General features: G+C 47.3%; 7 protein-coding genes across 7 annotated transcripts; 4 read left to right on the top strand and 3 right to left on the bottom strand.

The window, feature by feature from the left end:
• Positions 1–2,607: 2,607 nt before the first annotated feature.
• On the top strand, positions 2,608–3,159 carry I302_101484 (uncharacterized protein; the record flags this gene model as incomplete). Its single annotated transcript, XM_019186870.1, has 1 exon — positions 2,608–3,159. One exon carries the CDS (start codon positions 2,608–2,610, stop codon positions 3,157–3,159), a length of 552 nt encoding a protein of 183 aa, XP_019049748.1.
• Positions 3,160–4,614: 1,455 nt separating this feature from the next.
• I302_101483 (uncharacterized protein) lies at positions 4,615–6,869 on the top strand (the record flags this gene model as incomplete). The annotated part of the gene is made up of 11 exons (XM_019186869.1): positions 4,615–4,778; positions 4,847–4,979; positions 5,048–5,117; positions 5,179–5,232; positions 5,292–5,319; positions 5,380–5,899; positions 5,972–5,996; positions 6,057–6,229; positions 6,305–6,381; positions 6,440–6,555; positions 6,625–6,869. 11 exons carry the CDS (start codon positions 4,615–4,617, stop codon positions 6,867–6,869), a joined length of 1,605 nt encoding a protein of 534 aa, XP_019049747.1.
• A 442-nt stretch (positions 6,870–7,311) lies between these two features.
• Positions 7,312–7,845, bottom strand: I302_101482 (uncharacterized protein; the record flags this gene model as incomplete). The annotated part of the gene is made up of 3 exons (XM_019186868.1): positions 7,312–7,416; positions 7,542–7,636; positions 7,758–7,845. The coding sequence occupies 3 exons, from the start codon at positions 7,843–7,845 to the stop codon at positions 7,312–7,314; spliced, it is 288 nt and encodes a 95-aa protein (XP_019049746.1).
• Positions 7,846–8,807: 962 nt separating this feature from the next.
• I302_101481 (uncharacterized protein) lies at positions 8,808–10,977 on the bottom strand (the record flags this gene model as incomplete). The annotated part of the gene is made up of 10 exons (XM_019186867.2): positions 8,808–9,058; positions 9,119–9,447; positions 9,512–9,596; positions 9,656–9,733; positions 9,799–10,001; positions 10,059–10,159; positions 10,224–10,377; positions 10,432–10,499; positions 10,563–10,678; positions 10,731–10,977. 10 exons carry the CDS (start codon positions 10,975–10,977, stop codon positions 8,808–8,810), a joined length of 1,632 nt encoding a protein of 543 aa, XP_019049745.2.
• An 886-nt stretch (positions 10,978–11,863) lies between these two features.
• On the top strand, positions 11,864–12,394 carry I302_101480 (uncharacterized protein; the record flags this gene model as incomplete). The annotated part of the gene is made up of 4 exons (XM_019186866.1): positions 11,864–11,878; positions 11,944–11,992; positions 12,097–12,252; positions 12,330–12,394. 4 exons carry the CDS (start codon positions 11,864–11,866, stop codon positions 12,392–12,394), a joined length of 285 nt encoding a protein of 94 aa, XP_019049744.1.
• A 184-nt stretch (positions 12,395–12,578) lies between these two features.
• I302_101479 (uncharacterized protein) lies at positions 12,579–18,528 on the bottom strand (the record flags this gene model as incomplete). The annotated part of the gene is made up of 6 exons (XM_019186865.1): positions 12,579–14,512; positions 14,575–16,855; positions 16,953–17,044; positions 17,099–17,745; positions 17,811–18,398; positions 18,473–18,528. 6 exons carry the CDS (start codon positions 18,526–18,528, stop codon positions 12,579–12,581), a joined length of 5,598 nt encoding a protein of 1,865 aa, XP_019049743.1.
• Positions 18,529–18,894: 366 nt separating this feature from the next.
• Positions 18,895–20,501, top strand: I302_101478 (uncharacterized protein; the record flags this gene model as incomplete). Its single annotated transcript, XM_019186864.1, has 4 exons — positions 18,895–19,034; positions 19,151–19,303; positions 19,515–19,672; positions 19,903–20,501. 4 exons carry the CDS (start codon positions 18,895–18,897, stop codon positions 20,499–20,501), a joined length of 1,050 nt encoding a protein of 349 aa, XP_019049742.1.
• Positions 20,502–20,972: the final 471 nt, after the last annotated feature.

Genomic DNA, 20,972 nt, shown 5'->3' with positions numbered 1-20,972 from the left:
ATTCCTCAGATATGGCAAGCGGCCTCTCATTCACAATCGCGAACTCTCGCAACTACACGCCGTGTTACGACAAACCAACCCCATAAGCTACAACCCACCGCAAAAACATCCCCTCCTCCAAAAAGGATTGATCGCGCGTCCCAGCCGAGACATATCTTAAGGCAAGTGGTGGACCTGAACTACGTTGTGCATCGCTTTGATTCTCTTCCCTGGGGTTGATGGATCTACTGGGTTTACCTGCTACCTGGTGACTACGAGCAGTGAACGATTCATAGAGCAAGGTGGACCAGGATATATCTCAAGAAGCTGGAAAACGCTAAGAAGCTCGAGAAGGCGCTCTACATCCTCTGAGCTACACGCTACACGCTACACGATCGATATATAGTGTAAAGTGGCTTTATAAACTCCTTCCGAACAGTTCGCGGCGATGCGGGATTAGGAGGTAAAGTGGCATTTTTTGTTGATGAGTGTTGCGCCAATGGTAATCTTACTAAAGCTGTTGAACCCGCGAACAGTTTCATGTTGGTTCTGCCTACTGTGTTAGCTGACTTGGAACATCGACACACACGACCGTAGATTGCAAGTCGACATTTTCTTGCTTAGTTGTCTTGGACAGGGCCAATTTTGCAAAGACTGTAGAGGGTATACGTCAAGCACTCGGAAGTGGCTGCGCAACTCGAACACAAAGTCGCCACTACGTTAAATATCCTTCATCTAGCTCTATAGTAAGATGTGCGCCAAAATTTGCTAGAGAATAAGGCATACATATGTCTGATGGAGCTGTGAACCTGTAAGGAAATTTCCTCATCCTGATCTATTTCTGCTCCTCTGCACGCTTACGGTGATCTTCATAGCAATCGTGGGTCATTGCCATTGATGAGATGCAGTCATTCAAAGCTTGCTCTCATGCGCCGAGTGTTGGAGCAAGAAAGCTGGTTTGGGTACTCCAATGCCAAAGTTACCTCTTTAGGTGCTGCCTCACTCTCTAGAGAGCTCAGGTAGAGTCTGGGATAAATTAGAGTCAACGCGGTGAATGCGGCTGTATTCTAAAGTATATCGTGAGGATTGCAAAGCGAAATGACCTAATGAATCAGCATACTGCACTGTCGGGCATACGATTTTGATTTTGACGTCAGTGCAAACTTCAGACAGTTCATACGCATGTCGTTCGGTTTGTAAGTCATGTGAAACAACAGTGACTGATAACGCAAACGGCTGAACAGAAATCCGCCAATGGGGTGTCCCAGAAATGATGCCACACATAAGGGTCTTGCGGTCACACGGATATGAATGATGGCTTTCATGATGTGCAATATATCTTCAGTGTCGAAGGCTCCAGATTAAATTGGCATCGCAGTGGATCGCACCTATAGGCTCATCTCCCGATGTAATTCAATCAAGGACGAAGCTCCTGAGAATTGATTTTTATGGTCAGAGCTAATTTTTCAATTGATAAACAGGCAAGATCCGAAGGTGGACGCGTCCACTCCTTTCTCATGCAGACACATTGCGAATGCACAAAGGCCATCGCCGCCCAAGTCATCAGATACCGAACTGTCCCAGACCAAATTGCCGCGAGCACAAGCAACACAGAGACCCAGAGCCCTAAGCACCGCAGACTGTCTCATTAGTCCACTGACTCTCATCTGATGTACGTGATATGAGTCTGATGAATCATGTTGATCGTGACATCTGTCGTGCACAGGAAAACAATTGTCGGCGACAAATCTCACTTTAGGGTGCGCGTAGCTTTATGAGTCTGAATGCCCAAATCCAGATGACTTCCTGTCATGTGAATGTGTGGCTATCTGAACGGGAGTAACGCTTCGGTGGTCGTTTTTATTAGGCTCTCTTATTGTCTATGCCTCGAGTGCTTATTCTTGGTCCCACCTGCGATGAAGATTTCGACTCTTATTTTATACCGGACTATCGCCCCCATGGCTAGAAATTATTCTGAGCGCAGAAGCATGGAAGTTGGGATCCGGTCTCTAGATAGATTCACAGTGCGGAGAGAGGTCATACGCCTTTGTGTGATAGTGCCTTGCTGCCATACAACCTTAATCTTATTCCTGTCTGTGAACGTTCAGGAAGTGGCATCTATCAGCTAGATCAAATGGAGCAAAGTGGGTCTGACTTGCGCGGAGGAAATCTGCAGAAGCTAGAGGAGCTTATATCGTCTGAGCATTGAATGGCGCTATACTGTATTTTTTAAAATTACCATCCGCAAAACCATGTTGGGTGAGCTACATCGTCGTCGGGTGGACCTTGAGCCTCCATGGGTTGGCTTACTTTGGCGAGTGAGACCATGTCTGCGCGTGTGCACTGTGAGATTGGAATTGCCCAAAACCTCAAATGTCTGCACATATTCACAGACAGAAGTCCCCGCCACCAGTCGCAGGAGGACCCTGAACACTGACAACAAAGACTGGTGATTTTGGATATATAAAGGGAGTACCTGAAGACTTTCAAAAAAGACAAACCCAACACACTCATCTCTTCCATCTCTTCCAGCTCATCTCTTCCCACCAACCTGCACTCACACACTTCATAACTTCAGCATACGACACTATGTACCCTCTTTTTCAACGATCCCTTGTTGTCGAACAAATGACGTCCAACTGTACATTCTCCTCCTCTGCGTGCGCCCGATTCATGTGCGAGAAGCAAAACGCCACCATCGTAATCACCCCACTTGGCGATTCCTGCAATGCTTCCTATCCAACTATTACCTCACTCTTAGGAAGCGATGTATCCACTCCTTGCGTCAACCAGACAATCGGATGCGATCTCACTCCTTCTCAGCGAAATAGCTCCGGGCGACGCTCCACCAGCAATGCTGGCTGGCTTGCCGCACTTGTCTTGCTGTTGGGAGCTCAAGGCGCTCTGGGGGCAAAACTTGGTACTGTTGAAGTATCACAACCACCCGTCGCTCCTGCAGCCAACGTCACCGCTGCCATCGAGGCCCTCGAAGCTCAATATCCCCATGCTCCCCCCCAGACGCAGATCCACAGCATTTCCCTTGGTGGTAATTTCACTCTTGACGAGGTTAATCACTTCCTGCAACATATCGGTGAAAGTGCAATCGAACATCCGAAGCTCGAAGACCGAGACTGTCCCCCATTGTACAATCAATATTCAGCGACCGTCACCGCGACCTGAACCTGGTGGGGGGCTTGGGAGAAATCCTCAGACGGGGTATACTGCGGGGGCCACTGCACAATCACTAAGGAGCAGTCCAAATCTTTCACCCAGACATTCTCCGCAGGATTGGAAGGAGGACTAGCTGGTGCAGCTACCGAAGCGATTACAAGAACGGCGCCCTTAGTTTTGGCTACACATGGTCGGAGACATCTTCCTCCTCATCAAGCTATCTGTGTGACTACCCTGACTACTGGGGGTGCGCCTCGGTCTGGTTTCAGCCATACATCGGCTGGGCCGATCTAGATATTTATGTTCATGGCAATGTTTGCGCAGGCCGAACGAAGACCAAAATCAAGTCGGTACACATGGATTCGCCCATCAAAAACAAAGAGGGTTTCCAAGCGGGACAAAATGGGTGTAGCCGAAATTGTTAAACAAGTGCAACGCTTTGATCAACGAGGCCCGTGATCTTCTCGATACCTGCCTTCCTCTGCTTTCATATCTTTTTATTTTCTCCAGTGAGAATTTATGGACAATACATCATATACGTTATTCCCCTCTCTCGAAATTTTCAGGATAATTCACATTGCAGCTTTATCATCTCTCCATAGTGATGCATCGTTGCGCATGCCCCTATGCCTTTATACTTTGAGAATGTCAACCTGTCAACAGCGCCAATGACAAGTAGCGGTGAACACCGCCTTCCTTATCTCTGTAAATCTCCTTATCTTCCGTTCTCATGTGGGCAAGTCTTGGCATATTACGAAAATAGCGCTGGCTCTGTACCTTTGTGAAACTTTACTTTGTCCACCTCCCGCAGTTTACTTCCAATCCCGCTGGTCTACTACTCAACGTGATCATGGTCAAATAAGCGTCCTCCGCGGGCCGTTAAATCCGGTAACGGAGGGTGTACGTGTGAGAAAGAGAGATTGGAAGAACACCGATTATAAGCCAAGTTCGGCATTCTAACGTTCCTTGCTCTTCTCTTATCTCTCTTTCTTCCTCTGTCCGCCTCAACATGATATCACTCTGTACTAGTGTTCGTGATGTCCGTTCAGGCGGTTAGTTTTTGCCTTCAAGGCACCTATGAACATTTGGCTTTTCCCATCCCTGAACAACCCTCTCATTTCGAGCCATATTCTCAGGATGATCGTTTCTTATCTTTGTTAGGTAGGCTGCTGTCGCTTGTGCTCGGCTCTACTGGGTGACTGTTGTTCTCGCAGGATCAGCTCATTGCTTTAGGCGAAGTCGATTATCCGAGACGGCGTCGGTGCTGTGTCGTACTCTTATCATTAACAACGGTCAGCTCCGAAGGGTGACATGTCGAGAGATAAGGGACACCTATCCTACATAGAGAGTATAAAGTATCCTATTGGTATTCCCCAGCTTACTTTAAGCCTCGCGAGTTATTCCCATCTCCCTCACCCACTAACTTCTAGATAGACCCCTCGTACTCCGTTTAAGGACCTCGCCATGTCAAACATCCAATATACCGACAAGACACCCACCGAGACCGATGAGAAAGCCCCTCATCATCTCACGGTGATGGACGTGTCCGACTATCCAGATGATAAGCAGGTCATCGCTGAGAACGGTAATACCGTGACCGTCAACGAAGTAAAAATAGCGGAAGCCGCGTGAGTGTTCCCGCTGGCAGCGAATAACCCAGGCAACAGGCGAGAAGCTGATGGCGAACGCGTGATAGGATCTTGGCTGAAAGCGAATTCACCGAAGAGGAGTATAAACGAGTCAAGCGAAAGACAGATCTGCTCCTTCTCCCGCTCATGTGGTGGATGTACGGTATCCAACAGACAGATAAGACTGGTCTTGGGACGATGGTGAGTTAAACAGGTATTTCTAGAGCAAAGAAGAGGTTCAAAAGATAACCTGAATTGCGCCCGGGTAGAACTTGTACGGCGTCCAAAAAGATACAGGCATGCATGGAAACCAATACTCCCTGTTGACCGTTATCTTCTGTGAGTACTCATACCGTATGTGTATTTGAATGAAAGGTGAACTGACGATATCTATATTCAGACGCTGCATATGGTTTATTCGAATTCCCATCTAACGTCGTCCTCCAACGTTTCAGTAAGTAACGAACCCCTAAAATGCCAGATCACAATTGACCTTCTCCTGCAACTGCCCAGATATGGGTAAAACTCTCACTATCTACATGTGAGTACCATCCCCCTCACGAATGATATGCGATGATCACGGTACTGACTGTGCATGTAGGTTCTGCTGGGGCATCATCGTCCTCTGTCAAGCATTCCTCCACTCTTGGGCACCTTTCATGGTCTTGCGATTCCTTCAAGGAGCTTTCGAATGTACCATCTCACCAGGATTCAACCTAATCATCGCCTCATGGTATCTCACCAGAGAGCACAACGCCAGAGCCTTGGTATTCCAATCTGCGAATGCAGGCTGGGGTATCGTAGTGGATTTGACCATGTACGGTATCGCCAAAGCAGCCGAGAAGCACGAAGGTGGCTTCGCAGCCTGGCGAGGAATCGCCGTCTTCTTAGGGGGTCAGACCCTGTTGGCAGCTTCAGTAGCTTGGTTCATGCTTGGTACTCCTAACGAAGTTCGATGGCTTTCCAAGAGAGAGAAGTTGATCGCTTGTGCTCGAGTTATGAGTAACAATGCTGGTACGGATCTTACGGGTAGGAAAACTTGGAAATGGGATCAAGTAATTGAGGCTTTCAAAGATCCTGTTATGTACTTCCAGTTCGTTAATGCCTTCATGTCTTGTGTTGTAAGTCGAATCTCCCCTTGTCTCATCATTGCTCCAACCTGGAGGAGATACTGATATTGATTCTTTCGATAGTGTAACGGAGCTCTCACTACATTCGGTGCGTTCTTAGCATTGTGAGTAAGTGTTAGAACCCTGACTGATGACATTTCCTTATCAGGTACCGTCATCAACAAGTCGTTCGGGTTTACCGAGTCGGAAGTCATCCTCTACACCATTCCTCGAAGTGTCGTCTCAGTACTTTGGTTTGTAGTTGTCGGTTATACCACAACCAAGATCAAAGGTACCAGGATGTACTTCATGATGGTTTCATGTTTGTTCCCCTTCGTTGGCGTGAGTACACATCGGCGTCCCACAACAAAGATAGTACCCACTGCTTACATGTATACCTTCTGGCCCATTACATAGCTTCTCGTCATCGCTCTTTTACCAAGTGATATCAAGTACCGATGGACCAAGTGGGGCATGTACCTCATCACTGTCACGTGAGTATTCCAAGTCCCTCATTCTGGTCCACAAAGATGCTGACCTCTGTTCGATCAGTTTCGTTATTCCCATGTTCTCCGCTTGGTCTCTTATCTCTTCCAACACTGCCGGTAGGACCAAGAGGAGTGTCATCAGTTCTATGTGTTTCATCGCTTACTGTACTGGTAATATTGGTAAGTTGCCGGGCTATGTATACCACAAGAAATAGCTTGAGCTGACATCTCGTACTTGGTTTTCTCTAGCTGGATCACAAGTGATGAAAGCGAAAGATGCTCCTCATTATATTCCCGGTACCATCACGATCGCTTCGTGTATGGGCGTCGAATTTGTCACCATTGTTCTCTGGAGATTATATCTCGTTTGGACCAATAAACGAAAGCAACAAAAGATTGAACAAATGGGATTGACGCAAGAGGAGATCGAGAGAAAAGGTCAAGAGTTAGGTGCCGAGGATACGACCGATATAAAGAACCCCTTCTTCATGTGAGTGATTACATTCCCCGTGATGGCAGGGCAAATGAAGCTGACCTATGTGTACTCAGCTATTCTACCTGAGATAAGATAAGACGAGATGCTTTCCGATCTATGATGGCAAGGGTGTTTGAGGGAATCCGATTGGTCTACATGTGCATGGGCTGGGTGAGAGCATCAGGGGTGAGGATATCGTTCGGGTGTATGGGCGGTTCTGTGAGCACAAAATGATGTTGCAGCGAGTGTGCCAGCATTGTTGTAGTAGAAAGTGGGTCAGTAGTGCTGTTGTAGAGATGGTTAAACGATGTTGTTGTAGAGTGAGCCTGGGGGATAGTTGTAGTAGTAGCCATTTATGGTTGATGTGTGTTCAATTTGTAGTTTTTATCTCCTCGGTTAGATATGATAGATGAAACAAGGTAGACATAGTGGTCCTACTGATTCATGGTATGGTGTGGGGTCTAAGCATTAATGAAATGAGGTTCGTTCGGTTTTGTGACTTGCTCCCGTAACCACGCTACAGTCTCTGGGAAGATAGGATTCTTCTTGTGGATTTCGGTCAAAGACTAAACATAGTATAGTAAACGTCAGCATTGAACGATCATACTTGCCGAGGTGTGAGGTAAAGTGGGAATGCTGACTGAGTGGGATCAGGCTGAAGAATGCTACGATAGAGACGTATATTGCTCACTGATTCCCGTTCATACCGTTCTATGATCGTAAATCTCTGCGGGTTAGACACGTCCTGTCGTAAAGACCATTCTAACGTTTCCGGATCCTTCTCATCTATTAATCGAAACGGAGATCAGTCACAAATCATCGCAACGGTCTCGTTGAATTTCCAGGTCGTATGCATACAGACCAGACAAATCATTTGATACAGCCCTGGATTAGATAAGCTACTCACATATCTTAGCAGCTTCCGATAACCTCTTCTTCACGGCTTCTATCGATTCAGGTTTGACCTCGACGAACACAACGACTATGTATACCATGTTGAAGTCCACTTGCAGGTCTCTTGATTCTGTTTCTTTAACCTGAGGGAAATGGAGATGTGCGTAACGATATGATTGAGAATGTCATCTTCGCATACAGATGTATGGACCGACCATCTTTGTTGATATCTGACCATTCTCAACTCACCGGCAACTTTCCGGACCGGAGGGAACCGAAGACTGCATTCAGAGGGGCTCACCTTTGGCATGAAGCCCTCAATCGTTGTGCTTAACTATAGATGTCATTATCACCAACAGTTGCAAGGACTGACCATCGTGTTTAGTCAAAATTACTGTACGATCCTTCAACGACAGCACCACCCGTATGCGTATACAAACGTTAAGCAAAAAGGTTGATCGCGTGTCTCCACCTTTCAGCGGAAGACGTCATTCGAATCCCTCAAGCGGCACAATCCCTCACCCCACCATTTGCAGGTGGACGTGAGATCATGTTCAATATTCCAACCTTGCCTCACAATCGCTTGAAAGGTAGATTGGTTCGTTGGTAAATCCCCGCACCATACGTACCGGGAAATACCATATGTCGCAGTTGCCACAAACGCGACAAGCATCAGTGGCATCTGAGTTCTTACAAGGTCAACGGACAGGAGGCCATCCCCCGAGCGAGATCAGGTTCATCAGCGTCATCATCTACCCCCTATGAAGGTAGGATCACGACGCTTGCTTTTCGAAAGATTCTAAAACCGATTTGGTTCTAACCGCTAAGCTACGCGACCTTGGAAAATATTGCTATAATGCGGCCATATGATGGAACAGCTCTATAGAACTCAGTATGACCAGAGTGCGTGTACAATAGAGCAGGAGGGACAGTGGGCCTTCAAGACAGTACTGTGCATGGCTACCTGCATTGACATGCATCGCACTAGACGAGATGTTACGGATGAACGGGTGCACCAGGTCACCATCCTGGCGATCGTGGTGATCAAAGAATGAGACTTAATTTACGCAGTGGAAATCCCCGCTCTTTGCCTTCGATATACTGACTCTCTCGTCAAAGTGGGCACTATGGGTAGGTCACCTTGCTCAACCTTGTTATCTCCATAACGAGGTTCACTTCCTTCTTGGTTATTTGAACTCTGGTCGATCCCTTCAAGCGGTACTTCGTATGGCTCCCGGTCGTATACTCCTCTATTAATATCGCGTTTATGTAAAAGATGGATAACGCTGGCGAGTACTAATCCAAGAAGAACAACTAGTCCAACATACACTGTCAACCTCGCTCACAACCACATCGGGCGCTTGAATGACTCACAGGCAAGAGTAGTAGGGAAACCTTTCCTAAATGAGGGCGATTCCGTCTGCGGGAAAATCAAAATAGTGACCCATGCACTCATTCCGAATTGTAGACCCAGGGAAAGCGAGACGATGACAGCACGTTCCATCGGATCGTTTTGGCATATCTCCTGGAACCACGAGAAGTATACGGCGGTAACGTATTGGACACCAGTAATCAGGAAGGCTGCCAATTTCAGTTCGTGTGAGGCTGGCCATGCGGCGAGTACGCCGGTGGGGAAGATGGAAATCAGTGTGGCGATCGCGATTGTGTAATATCGCTGTTGTGTGAAGTCGGCAAGGAAGCCCCTGATCAACACAACATATGGCGTCAGTTCAGAATGTTGAGCGAGAAGAGGACGACCATACTTACCAAGTGAGCACTCCGACTGATTGGATGACATTGAGGATTGTTGGGATCAGGTTGACTTGGGCGATGCTGTATTTCTTGGTTGCCTCTGCAAGTGACACTTTATAAGCGGGGTTGATAGAGTACAATGGAGGAAAATTTACTCACTCAGGTAGATGGCAATGTATCCTCCATCGGCACATCCGAGACCATAGAAAGTGTAGGTAATAGGAATGATCCAAATGTCTGTGACAGCCACGCCCGAACCATCAGTATCGAGCAAGACGATGGATAATTCGACTTCAACTCACGCCACTTCTTCAAGATCCTCGTGAGAGCCTTCCTGTCCAGACTTCCAGCGTTCGAGTCCCTTCCTATCCTCTTCATCCTTTCCCGCGCCAAAGCGAATTCAGCATCGGTAAGATACCACCTCTTCTGTCCCTGTCTGGGATAATTTGGAAGCAGGATCCAAACGAGGATACCACAAGGTGCAGTGATGATTCCACAGACAATGCTGAACACTCCCTTCAGCTTTCAATTCACTTGAGGACAAGGTGAAAGAGAAGCGTACTAGAGCCACTGCCATCCATCGAGACCATATCGTCCTCTCAGCGAGGTGTACACCCCAGCTTGGATATAACCTGAAGTCATCGCTCCCGCAGCGGAGGTGAACTTGAGTCGAGGGATCGTCAGCCCCCTTTCCTGTTCCGTCTGCACGGGTAGCAGCTCAACTTACATGGAAGATTGCAGTTCGTTTAGCCAGTTCGTTCGGGGTGTACCAACTTCCTAGGAGGTATACACCAGCTGGGAAGAAGGCACTCTCCATTATTGCCACGAGGAAACGTAAGGCATACATTGATCCGGTGTTCTTTACGGCAGCTTGGCAGAAACTGAGAATATCGAAGTCAGTTCTGTCCAGGATTCCAGGTGCCCACTGGACTCACGTCAGAAGCGCCCAGGATACCTCGCAGAAAGCGAGCCAGAGTGATGGTCGAATGTATTGCACGATCAGCTAGTCATGAAAGAAAACGTTCAGCCAAAAATGTGGGAGGCAGGAAGAGACATGGTCGCTTACAGTTGAGGGAACTTGCATAGCAGCATACCCAGCAGTATAAAGGGCAACAGCGTAGGTATATTGATTGCCATTCCATTCAAGCGCCTCTTTCATTCCCGATACATATGCATTGGTCACTTAACCTCTTATCAGCTTATATTTTTCGACCCCTGGGCAAATGACACTCACAGTTAGTTTGATCAAGGTATTTACAGAAATACCCCAAGCACAAACACGGCAAGATTGCAAGATCCAATTTCAACAGCAATCTTCTCTCTTCAGGTGATTTGAGGTGAGTATCGCTATCCCACAAAAAACTGCTGATGGCGAGCCAAACTCCAGCTTCGGACCGTTTCTTCTTTGTTGGTGGATCATGCGGAGTATCGGACGGAGCAGCAGCTTGCTGGGGAGGATACGGCGATGCGTCTGTCGACATGATTGCACCTGGGGCACCTGGGTTCAGTCTGACAGTGTATCGAGGTGAAAAGCTTTCATTTCGAAAAGGTCATTTTCGACCTTTTATGTATTGCCAAGTCCACACAAGCACTCGACAAGTCCAGAAATTTGGTATGGCGAGATGCAACTGACGCTATCACTATGCCTCAAAGACAAAAATACTGTTAACTATTTGAGTTTTAGATCTGGTTGCAAAGGATTGCGTGCGACTTTGGGTGGCATCATTTCGTTCTCGCTTTCGTCTGAGCAGATGGATCATGGAGGGCACCTTTGCAACTCTGCAACTTTGCAAATCCATTTGTGCGATGTGAGACAGATCCTCCCGTTCAATAGGAGGTATATCAGCATGGAACATCCCCGGAGAGGGATGACGTGCTCTTCCAACATAACCGGTTTTGACCGTTTCCTCTTGACGCTGCAGTCGCACTTAACAAACTGTACTCCGAGGTGCTAAGTATGCATGTCCCTCAAGCTACTTAGACATAACTTATCGATAACCTCATTTCAGGTTGGGATGATCTGAATCCCGCGGCATAACTCAACACGACGCACGTAATCCATCGTGATAAACGGATAAGTATCGCGCGATAGACGGATTAGTCAAGGTTGTGTGGCATTTCCAATCCATCATTATCTAAGCCGTCAGCACGACATAGATATGGATATGTGGTAGCGTTTCAAGGAGATGACGTGAGATGGGTAATGAGTACAGGGTTGTTGTCCATGGATTTCCCCTTCAAACATAATCGCCTGATCACTGTGGATCGCATGACATCTATAAGTATTGAGTATCTGTCTGAACCTGCCACCAAACCTCCATCTGGCATTTAACAACAATCAACCCCTCTCACCATACCATCGGAATCATGTCTTTCGTCAAAGTGAGTACACAGGACTCTCCTAACAGTGTTTTGTCGACCTTGACTGACCTGGAGTTCTGCGCAAGTACGTAGCATTCATAGCCAAAGAAGGCAAACGACAAGAACTTCTTGATTGTGAGTTTGTCCCTTCTCCTCTCTCGTCATCTTCGAATGAGATGAGAGACTGGGCAGTGAAAGTTGTTCGTTGTAAGCTGATAAGCAGTACTGTTCTACCACAGTGATCCTCCAGATCAGAGACGAAGTCCTAGCCAACGAACCAGGTACAAAGCTCTTCCACGTAGTGGTTGACCCAGAGAACGGGGAGATCATCACATGGCAGCACTACGAGAACGATCAGGCTCTGGAGGATAGACATAATGGCAAGACGCATGGTTGTGAATGTACCTTACCGCTTGGTTTAGTGGTCAAGGGGGCGAAAGGCTGACGGATTGTGACTTTGGTCGTACTGCAGTGTGGCTAGAGAAGAAAGGCGAGTTGGTCGGAAGTTTCGTTTCCAGGAAATTACCTTTTGCCTGATTTGATCGTGATCAGACGTAGATATTAGGGTTGCATTGTATGCGTCATGCATTTTTCGTTCCGAATAACTCAAGCTGGTATAATTATAAATGCAGGTATCTTCGGTCGATCTCGCCTAAGTCTTAACAAATTACTATTCCTTGCTTCTGCTTAATCCAAAGTCAACACCCAACAACCCAATCAATCAACTATCACCCCCAAAAACCCCCTCCAACCGGCCTCTCACCACCCCCCTCAACCCCTTCTCCCCGCCCACTAAACCCCTAAGATCATCCTGCAGTTCGCGAAGTACCAAACCTTCTTTACTCCCCATCCCCCCTGAACTCCTTCTCCTAGATTTCCGGCTATGCTCCGGCAAATCCAAATCCATCTCGTAGCTTTTCTCATCGTCGGAAAGGGAACGTTTCTCGATATCCGGTAAGAGGGTGTGTCTGAGTAATATCTGGGTGAAGGATATCAGGGAGATTGATTCGAGTATCTGCGTTGTCATTTTCGACAGATCACCTTCTGAGTTATTGTTGGTTGAGCTCGATGGGATATTCGAGGTTATGGTGTATAGATCGTTTATGACTTCCACCGGATCGAATTCCTCTCCCTCCCTTTCCACCAAAACCAACTTCTCCAAACTGCATTTATCCCTCTCATCCAAATCATCATCTTTCAACACCTCCCAAGCTTTCGTCACTCCTATCAAAGTGGATAATATTGTCCTGACCACTCTCAACAACCCTGAAGACCTCGAAGCTAGTATAGGGGTCTTATCTTGATCAGATAGGTTCAGGCCATTCGAATCTTGCTGTTCTACCAATTCTAATTCCTTGTCTAGGTCAATTCTCTCATCCTCTGTCGACGGGATGAGCAACGTAGATAGTAATCTAGGATGGGACAGGGCGTATCGTATATTCCTTAATAACCCTATAGCGTGTACTGAGTAATCCTCCAATATCACATTATTGGAATTCAGCGAGTTGACCAATCCGTAGAAGATATCCGTGACTAGTTCCAATTCATTCAATGCTGGGAGGGATAGTACCGATTCACCATCCCACTTCATACTTCGAAGTAATTGTTGGTTTACAACCCTTATAAATGGGATTACATCCGTTCGGACGAATGAGGTGGTATCGGGTAATGTGAAGAGTAAAGCTTTGACAACGAGCAACATAGCACACCAATTATCGTGCGTCGAATTCCCATTGGACGAGGTAGGTATAGCGATCTTCCCATGTTCTGCCTGAACGACAATGGAATTATCAGAGTATGCCGCCAACGTTCCTGATATAGCTAATTTCTCAGCCGTCAGGGGGTTACTAGCCAATGCCAAGTGGAGTAACAAGATACTTGAGATATGTAGTGGTAGCTGATCATTGGAAATTTTCGTTCGGACCAATACTTCCAATGATCGACCAATGAGATTGAATCCTTGGACTTTGTCTAGCCACAGTACGTTGCCATTGGTAGTGGCTAATTTGCTGAGTTCGCAGAGGACGCCAATGATCATACTTAAATCACCGACAAATGCAGGTTGATGTCCTCTGATGATCGAGTCGAACACTATATCAGCAGATTCAAGGGCGAATATCGTGGCGGCATCAACCAGGGATTCGCGGGAGGTAACATTTGTCGTGGTGATATCGCTCATTGACATAGCTTGTAGTAGCAAGTATAATATTCGAAGGACAGGTTGGTGAATAGAGGGCAATTCGGAATGTCGCAATGAAACCACAGGAGGGAAAGATTGCGAATTGACTATCATTGCCATAGACGTGGAGAGTTGTCGTGCCAAATCGGCGTCCGGTTGTTGATCTTCAATGTTTAAAGCAGTTTCCAGAATCACCGCTAGAATTGACAACCTTTCCACCTGTATAGCAAGCATCACATCGCCACCTCGATATTCTTCAGCGACAGTCTCTGCGATGGCCACAGCAGCTTTCAGAGCAGCATTTATTGCTAGGTTGTCGCCTTCAGTCCAAGGCGAGATAGACTCTGCTAATTGCCGGAACGATCGAGTGAGGGATATATCTGCATCGAGCATCGACCAGTTCAGGTTAAGCAGATCGAGAGCCAGATTGACGGTGGACTGCTGGGTCGCAGAACCTTGAACGATCACCGAGCCATCTAGATACGAAACATGTCAGCGTTGTTCAAAATGTAACAAGCGTTCCGATGAGGAAGCTTACCATAAAGATATGCTCGACCATATTCTCTCTCAGAAGCCAACGTAATCGTCCTCAATCTTCCTAAAACCCCACCACTCGCTACAAACTTCTTGCTCTGCTCCTCATGCAGTTCAGGAACACAACTATTATGACAGCTCATCAAACTCGCTTCCTGCAAAGCAGAGTTATTCCTAAACAGCGAAAGCACCAATGTCCTAGCTTTACTCTCATTATCCTCCTCGTCATCATTATTCAACGCGTAAGACAGCTCCGCGGACAACAAAGAAGTAGCATTGGCTTTAGCTTGAACAGAGTAAGCATATCGTTGGATCCTCGAGGTGAAATCTTCAGAATGCATCGATAAGGAGAATGACGGCGGGGCGGGCACGATCCGGGTAGACAAGTCGAATATCGCTTGCCAGAATTCAGAATTCTTGCGTAAGTGAGAGATAGCTTTATCCGCACCGGCAGCTCGCATTATCGATTGAAGGTAGTTGAGTACTGCTGATAATGTATGTGGAGCTTCTCGGAAGGTTGTTTCCCATGAGGTGATCTCTTCAACAGCTGATTTGAGCGTTCCTTCGTATCCTTCGCCATTGACTGAACCGATGCAAGCTTGCACGCATCCTGGCTGGGTACTGACCATAGTCGACAGCAGATCCCAGACAGCGGCTCGAACGTCTAAATCGTCTGTTCTCGTTGCTAGGTCTGTAAGATTCTCGCATGTTTTGGTGGGACTGCGCAGCATACTTGCCAACGACGGTTTGTGATGGTCTTGACCGATAATCTCCAAGTACACTCGAAGTGTTTTGAGGATATTGAGTATGTTGCTGGTTTGAGCGGAGGGCGAGAAAGCGATTTCGAAAAGAGCATCGACTAGCTGGACTTTATCTGCTGATGGGACGGCCACGGGAAGAGCGAGTAGAGATGCAGGTAAAGCTGTAGCAGATGTACCGATCATTGAAGACACTCGAAGAAGCGTTCCAAGGAAAGACAGAGTCTCGTCAAGACATCCCACCACCAATTCGGCATCTATGTGTCTTCTGAATCCGATCAATCGGGGGATAAGATGAGAAGCTTGGGTGATAGCATCCACCAAAGGTCGATAAGTCAGGGGCGATGTGGAAGAGATGAACAGATCGATCAAGACTTGAGCGGCGGGTGTTGGTCCACTACCATCGGATGATAGAGGATGACTGAGGACCGTATCGAATATACCAACGAGTAAAGATGACAACTCATACTTCTTCGCTACATCTTTATACCTCCAGGCGGAAAAGTTGTTCCATATATCTGCGAAGACCAGGTGTATAGCCGATCGCAAGATGACCACATCGGAATCTGGAACATGGTCTGCGTTTATGACCAAAGTATGTGCCAATCTGAGTACAGCAGCGGTCAGGATGTGTTCGCCCTTGACTGAATCCGCTTGTATGAGTGCGATAACGCTGCCTCGCTTTTTACCGGTAACATCGAAGAATCCGGATGCTCGGAGAGCAGGCCAAACGTTACTTTCCGGTGAGGTGATGAGAGATTGGATGATATCGATAGCATTTGGGACGACCGAGGAATCGAAAGTGAGCTCGTTGTTCCGACTATGTTGTAAGACGGTTAAAGCGAGGTGAAGGAGAGTTTGACCTGATGTGAGTGGATCATCAGGGTTGAGATGTGTAAGCACGGTGGCTTTGACATATGAAGAGGATTGAAGTACCGAATGAAGGAAGTTGATACCGGCACCCAAGATCTCGGACGTGTCAAGCTGTATGTCAAGATCCCGCACGGATAAATAGACACTATCAGGTGGGTTGGCGGAATTTGTGGACGCTCTTTCCTCAGCTGATTTAAGACCGATAGCTGCTTGGAGGATCTCCAGGAGCAAAGGCCAGCCAGAGATGATCTGGTTGGTCCACATGGCCTGCGATGAGCTGGCAGTGGGCAAAATGAAACCTCTTGAGCCTCGTGGTATACTGGCGCCACCAGGTAGGATGAGAGTCTTGACAGCTTCCACCACCTCCTTCCCGTTCTCGTCTTTACCAATGTACTTGCACCATGATGGATCGACAGTGTGGGTCACAGTAGGTAAGTTTGTGAAGTAATGTTGCACCTGAGCGGCAGGATCCGTACCGAACGCGTCTGATGAGGTGTCTGGCGATCCAGAACCGACCAATGAAGAGAGTACACGGAGTAGATGAGCAGGTTGGTAAGGGAATTGACTTCGAACGAGGACTGAACGCCTTTCCTCGTAAGGGAAGTCGGCGATCCAGTAGTCTGCAGCTATGAGCGAAGATGTTGATGTTGAACACTTCAGATGAGTGATCAGCTCGGATCGAAAGGCAAGAAGCCTGGGTGAGCAGAGGTGATGAAGGTAAATTAATGCCAAAAAGAAGTTAAGCACTTACACCACCAAATAACAATTCCCAACTTCGATACAATCCCGCTTTATCAGCAACACTTTCCAATTGCACCAGCTCAGATAGCCCGATCAAGAGATCTAACAGTTCGATGTCAGTTGAAGTGAAAGTTTTACGTCCAATATCCAACTCACCTTTAAACACCTTCCTTTGGAACAGTCCCACGTCCATCTCACCGCCTCCCAATCTGACATCTCTCGTAGAATCAAGTAATGGTCCCGACAGTATAACTTCAAGCCAAGGGAATAGCCCAGAAGGCAATCTCAAAGCTCGTATAGCCATATCCTGCCATGTCACCGACCCATCACCACCCTTCGGAGCCTTATCCAACGGTAAAGAACGAAGTATTATAGCCCATGCTAAGCAGATGATCGACATGGGCCAGATAGGTAGGGGTGTAGAGGAAAGTGCAGGTTCGGGATAATGTGGGATGAGATCGTCCGAGTAGTCCACTATGAATTGATGTATCGATTCTATCTTTTCTCTGTTCTGAAGGATTGTATCGAGAGCTTCGTGTTCTTCTACGGGTGAGACGATCTGGTTGAGACATAGTGATTCCAAGGAGAGTATGACCATTAGATCTCTTATGCGAGTGCTTATCCGCTGACATTCTATGTCGGTCTCCCATATCTCTCTGTTGGATTGGGAAGTACCGAACGAGGACATGATGGTCCCTCTTATGAGACCTTCTGAGATGTTTGAGGGTCGATTGGGTGTCTGATAGAGGATGACGAAAAGAAGGGTGAGGAGTTGTTCTTGTATTCGAAGTTGATGGGTCGCCCTGTCATACACATAGTCAGCTGATCGCCCGGTACTTGAATTTGGAGGAAAACACGGTCAGCTCACCAGAACAGAGCATTGGGCCCTCTCTGCTTTTCGCTCAGACTCTGCTGAGCCAAGTTGCTAAATCCCCTGAACAATCCTTCAACATATTTCGAAGTATCTTCACCACCTGTTATATCCACCCTGACATCATTTGCTAGTTGTCCAAGTTCCGAGTCATCATCATTCGACAATTTCAGTAGAGCCAGTACTATCTGAGGTATGGCTAGGGTCTCCTCAGAATACCACAATATCAATCTATCCAATATCCTGTCTTTATCTTCTTCCTTTTCGAGATCTACCTCGTCCAGACTGAACGTCTGATATGATTTGACTAGAAGATAACTCGATACCTCATCTATGTTTGTTGTCTCAGACAACCTCTGAGCTAATGACTTGATCGAGGGGTCTACTGGTATCGACACCGAAGACTGAGGAACGGGGAAAGATGGTTTGGAAATGGATGATTTGCTTTCACTTGAGGGTGGTGGGAAGGGTGTCCAAGGCGATGATAGTTCCTTGCTGTGCCATGTTAAGAGCGATCGTAGCTTGGGTATGGAGATGGTAGATGGATCGGACCGGAGGAGGGTATCTCGGATGGTGGTAAGTGGGCTATAGGTGGAACGAAGGGGGTGAGCTAATGTCCCCTGTTTGCTCTCGATAGGAGTAGAGATGGACCAGCTCACCATAGGTAGTCGTCCAGCTCCAAGGCTGTTGATGGTCCTGCTTGAGGTTGGACCATTCTGAACGTATCTTTGCTTGTGTAGAATTGCTATAAGGTAAAGTACTCGTATGGATGGGATCAAGGATGTTTTGCGAAATATCTCTAGCTAGTTGATGAACGCGAGGTTGAAGGATGTCAACACGTGGTAGTAAGGTATGAATGACGTGTACTTGTTTCTTGTTTGGGTGGTTATCAGATCGTGTTCCCCTTTCCTTTCCCCGCATTAACCATTAACCCTATCTGAGAGTGATGTTGCTGCTGTTGTTCCTTTTCAGACCACCAGTCACATCTACTCTACTCTCTTCAGCTTCATTATCTGATATATACTCTCTCTCGTCTCTATCCTATCCACTTCCAACATAAACCCGCGAAACACAGATCACCATGTCAAAGTACCCACCAGGAGGCAGTGGCCCCACCATCCTCCCACCACTTCATTCCGAATCAAAGCGAGATAGGAAAAGGAGAGAGACAGTCAACAAGATTGAGATGCTCCATGATGAGAGCTGGAGGAATAGGGATGAGTGAGTGCAGCGTTAATCTCTGGCACAGATCTTACATCTTGATGCACGCTTGCATTGGGTTGCGTTCGGTGCTATAGATGATGCGGATGCTGATGATTTGCTATTATGGGATATAGGAAATTCTCAGCACTATATAAAGAATATCATCTCGAAAACAAATCCGTCAATTCACAACCACCCACTTCGGCAAAGTATCTTCTGAGGGTGTACCCCATGTCTATCGAGAGGGACGCGTTGTTGGAAGCTGCCGAGATAGAGTATCAATATAAGTGAGTATACTTCACAGCATCAACAAGAAACCTCTCCCATTAGTATCAACCCCTTCTCCATCTTCATCACCATCACATCACACCCGATACTTGGATAGTGATGTCACATCGCACCTGTCCTTGCTAGATCGAGATATCCGTCGCACTTCCACTACCATCCAAATCGTCATGCTAATTCGGCTAACACTAATCTCATAAATCTATTTCGCAGAGCCGGCCAAGCGAAAAAGATGTATGAATCCGAGCGAGAATCTATCGAAGCTCAATATTGGGATGCGCGAGACCAAGTACGACAGCGTCTCCTAGCTGCTGTTGAAGATCGACGGAGGAAGTTGAGGGAGGAGAAAGAAGGCGGGGACGTAGTAACTGGTGGGTGTTTCTCATCTACCTGACTTCAATCCGTGTTACCCATATCAACGTATCCTCAATCCATACTTGGTGTTCCCAGTATGAGACACTACACATGACATATCCCATACGCGCGGAGCCATCACCCAGTCATACTCGTAATCTACATAATCCTCGTCCGAATGACCTTTTCCCAATTTAGCGCAACAGTCCATTCGTTCAGAGTACACGAGCTGACCATAACCCGCCAGAAACACTCCTCGAAGCCCAAATCCGCCCCCGCCCAACCCGTAAACTACCCTTCCGCAACCGTTCCACCTCCATCCAGAACTCTCGCGGCGAGACCCCTCTAAATGCCACAGCCCACCAGGGGAAAGACGATCCCACACCCACACCCAACGGAGTCAAATCCAACGATATCCTCCTCCATTCTCTCCTCTCCCCCTCGCTAGCCATAATCTCCACCGAGGACATCATCTCCCCCTCCTCCAGCTCTCTCGTAGTTCATCCGCCCATAAACGGCTCACTTGCCTATGCTCCACCGCAAGCAGGGAAGAGGGGTCCAAGGGGGAAAACAGGAGTAGCAGGGGAGAATGGCGAAACGCTGAAAGATGGTTTGAATGCCCCGGGGACAGCTACCGCCTTGGGTATAGCTTCGGGTCAAGTTGGAGTGGGAGGTGGGGCTGGACCGAGATCTAGGGGAGTGGGCGGGACGCGGGATCAGGCGTTAACTTTGGGGAGGAGTTTGGCGGATCTGAGTAAGATGACGCCCGCGAGTCAGCTTGAGACGGATAGTGATTGGGCGAGAATGCAGGGTGGGGGTGGTAGGAGGAGGACGAGGGGGGATTAGAGTGGAAACGGAGGGGATGAGATGAGATGATCGTTGCGATAGATTGAATCATCTTGGGGATTTCCGTTCTTTGGTTGGTTATTTTTATGTACATATGTTATATCTTCCTTATTTTGTAGATTCTATGATCATGTACCTTGTGATACCTTATCGAGCTAATCCTTCATGCTATGCCGAACGCATCAACGCTTGGTCTAATGGTCTGGCAAAGATAAAACCTAGCATATTCATTCATTTATACCAAGACGCAAGACGGAAACCAGGGATATGAATATGGATATAGACATGATCAAAAGGGGTAATACGTATGGTATCTACTTGATCGTATATTACTTCAGAAAGCAACGAGAAAAGAATCAAGTGGAAAGACAGAAAGAACGGACGAAACAAGGGGAAGAAGATATACCTGAAAGTCGAGAGAAGAGAGAAGACGTATAAACACATGAAAGGACGTTACGGATGGACATTAGA

Source organism: Kwoniella bestiolae, chromosome 1 (assembly GCF_000512585.2).
Source record: "Kwoniella bestiolae CBS 10118 chromosome 1, complete sequence".
Lineage (NCBI taxonomy): Eukaryota > Fungi > Basidiomycota > Tremellomycetes > Tremellales > Cryptococcaceae > Kwoniella > Kwoniella bestiolae.
Note: the sequence above shows the minus strand (reverse complement) of the source record. Positions and strands in the feature narration are given on the sequence as shown.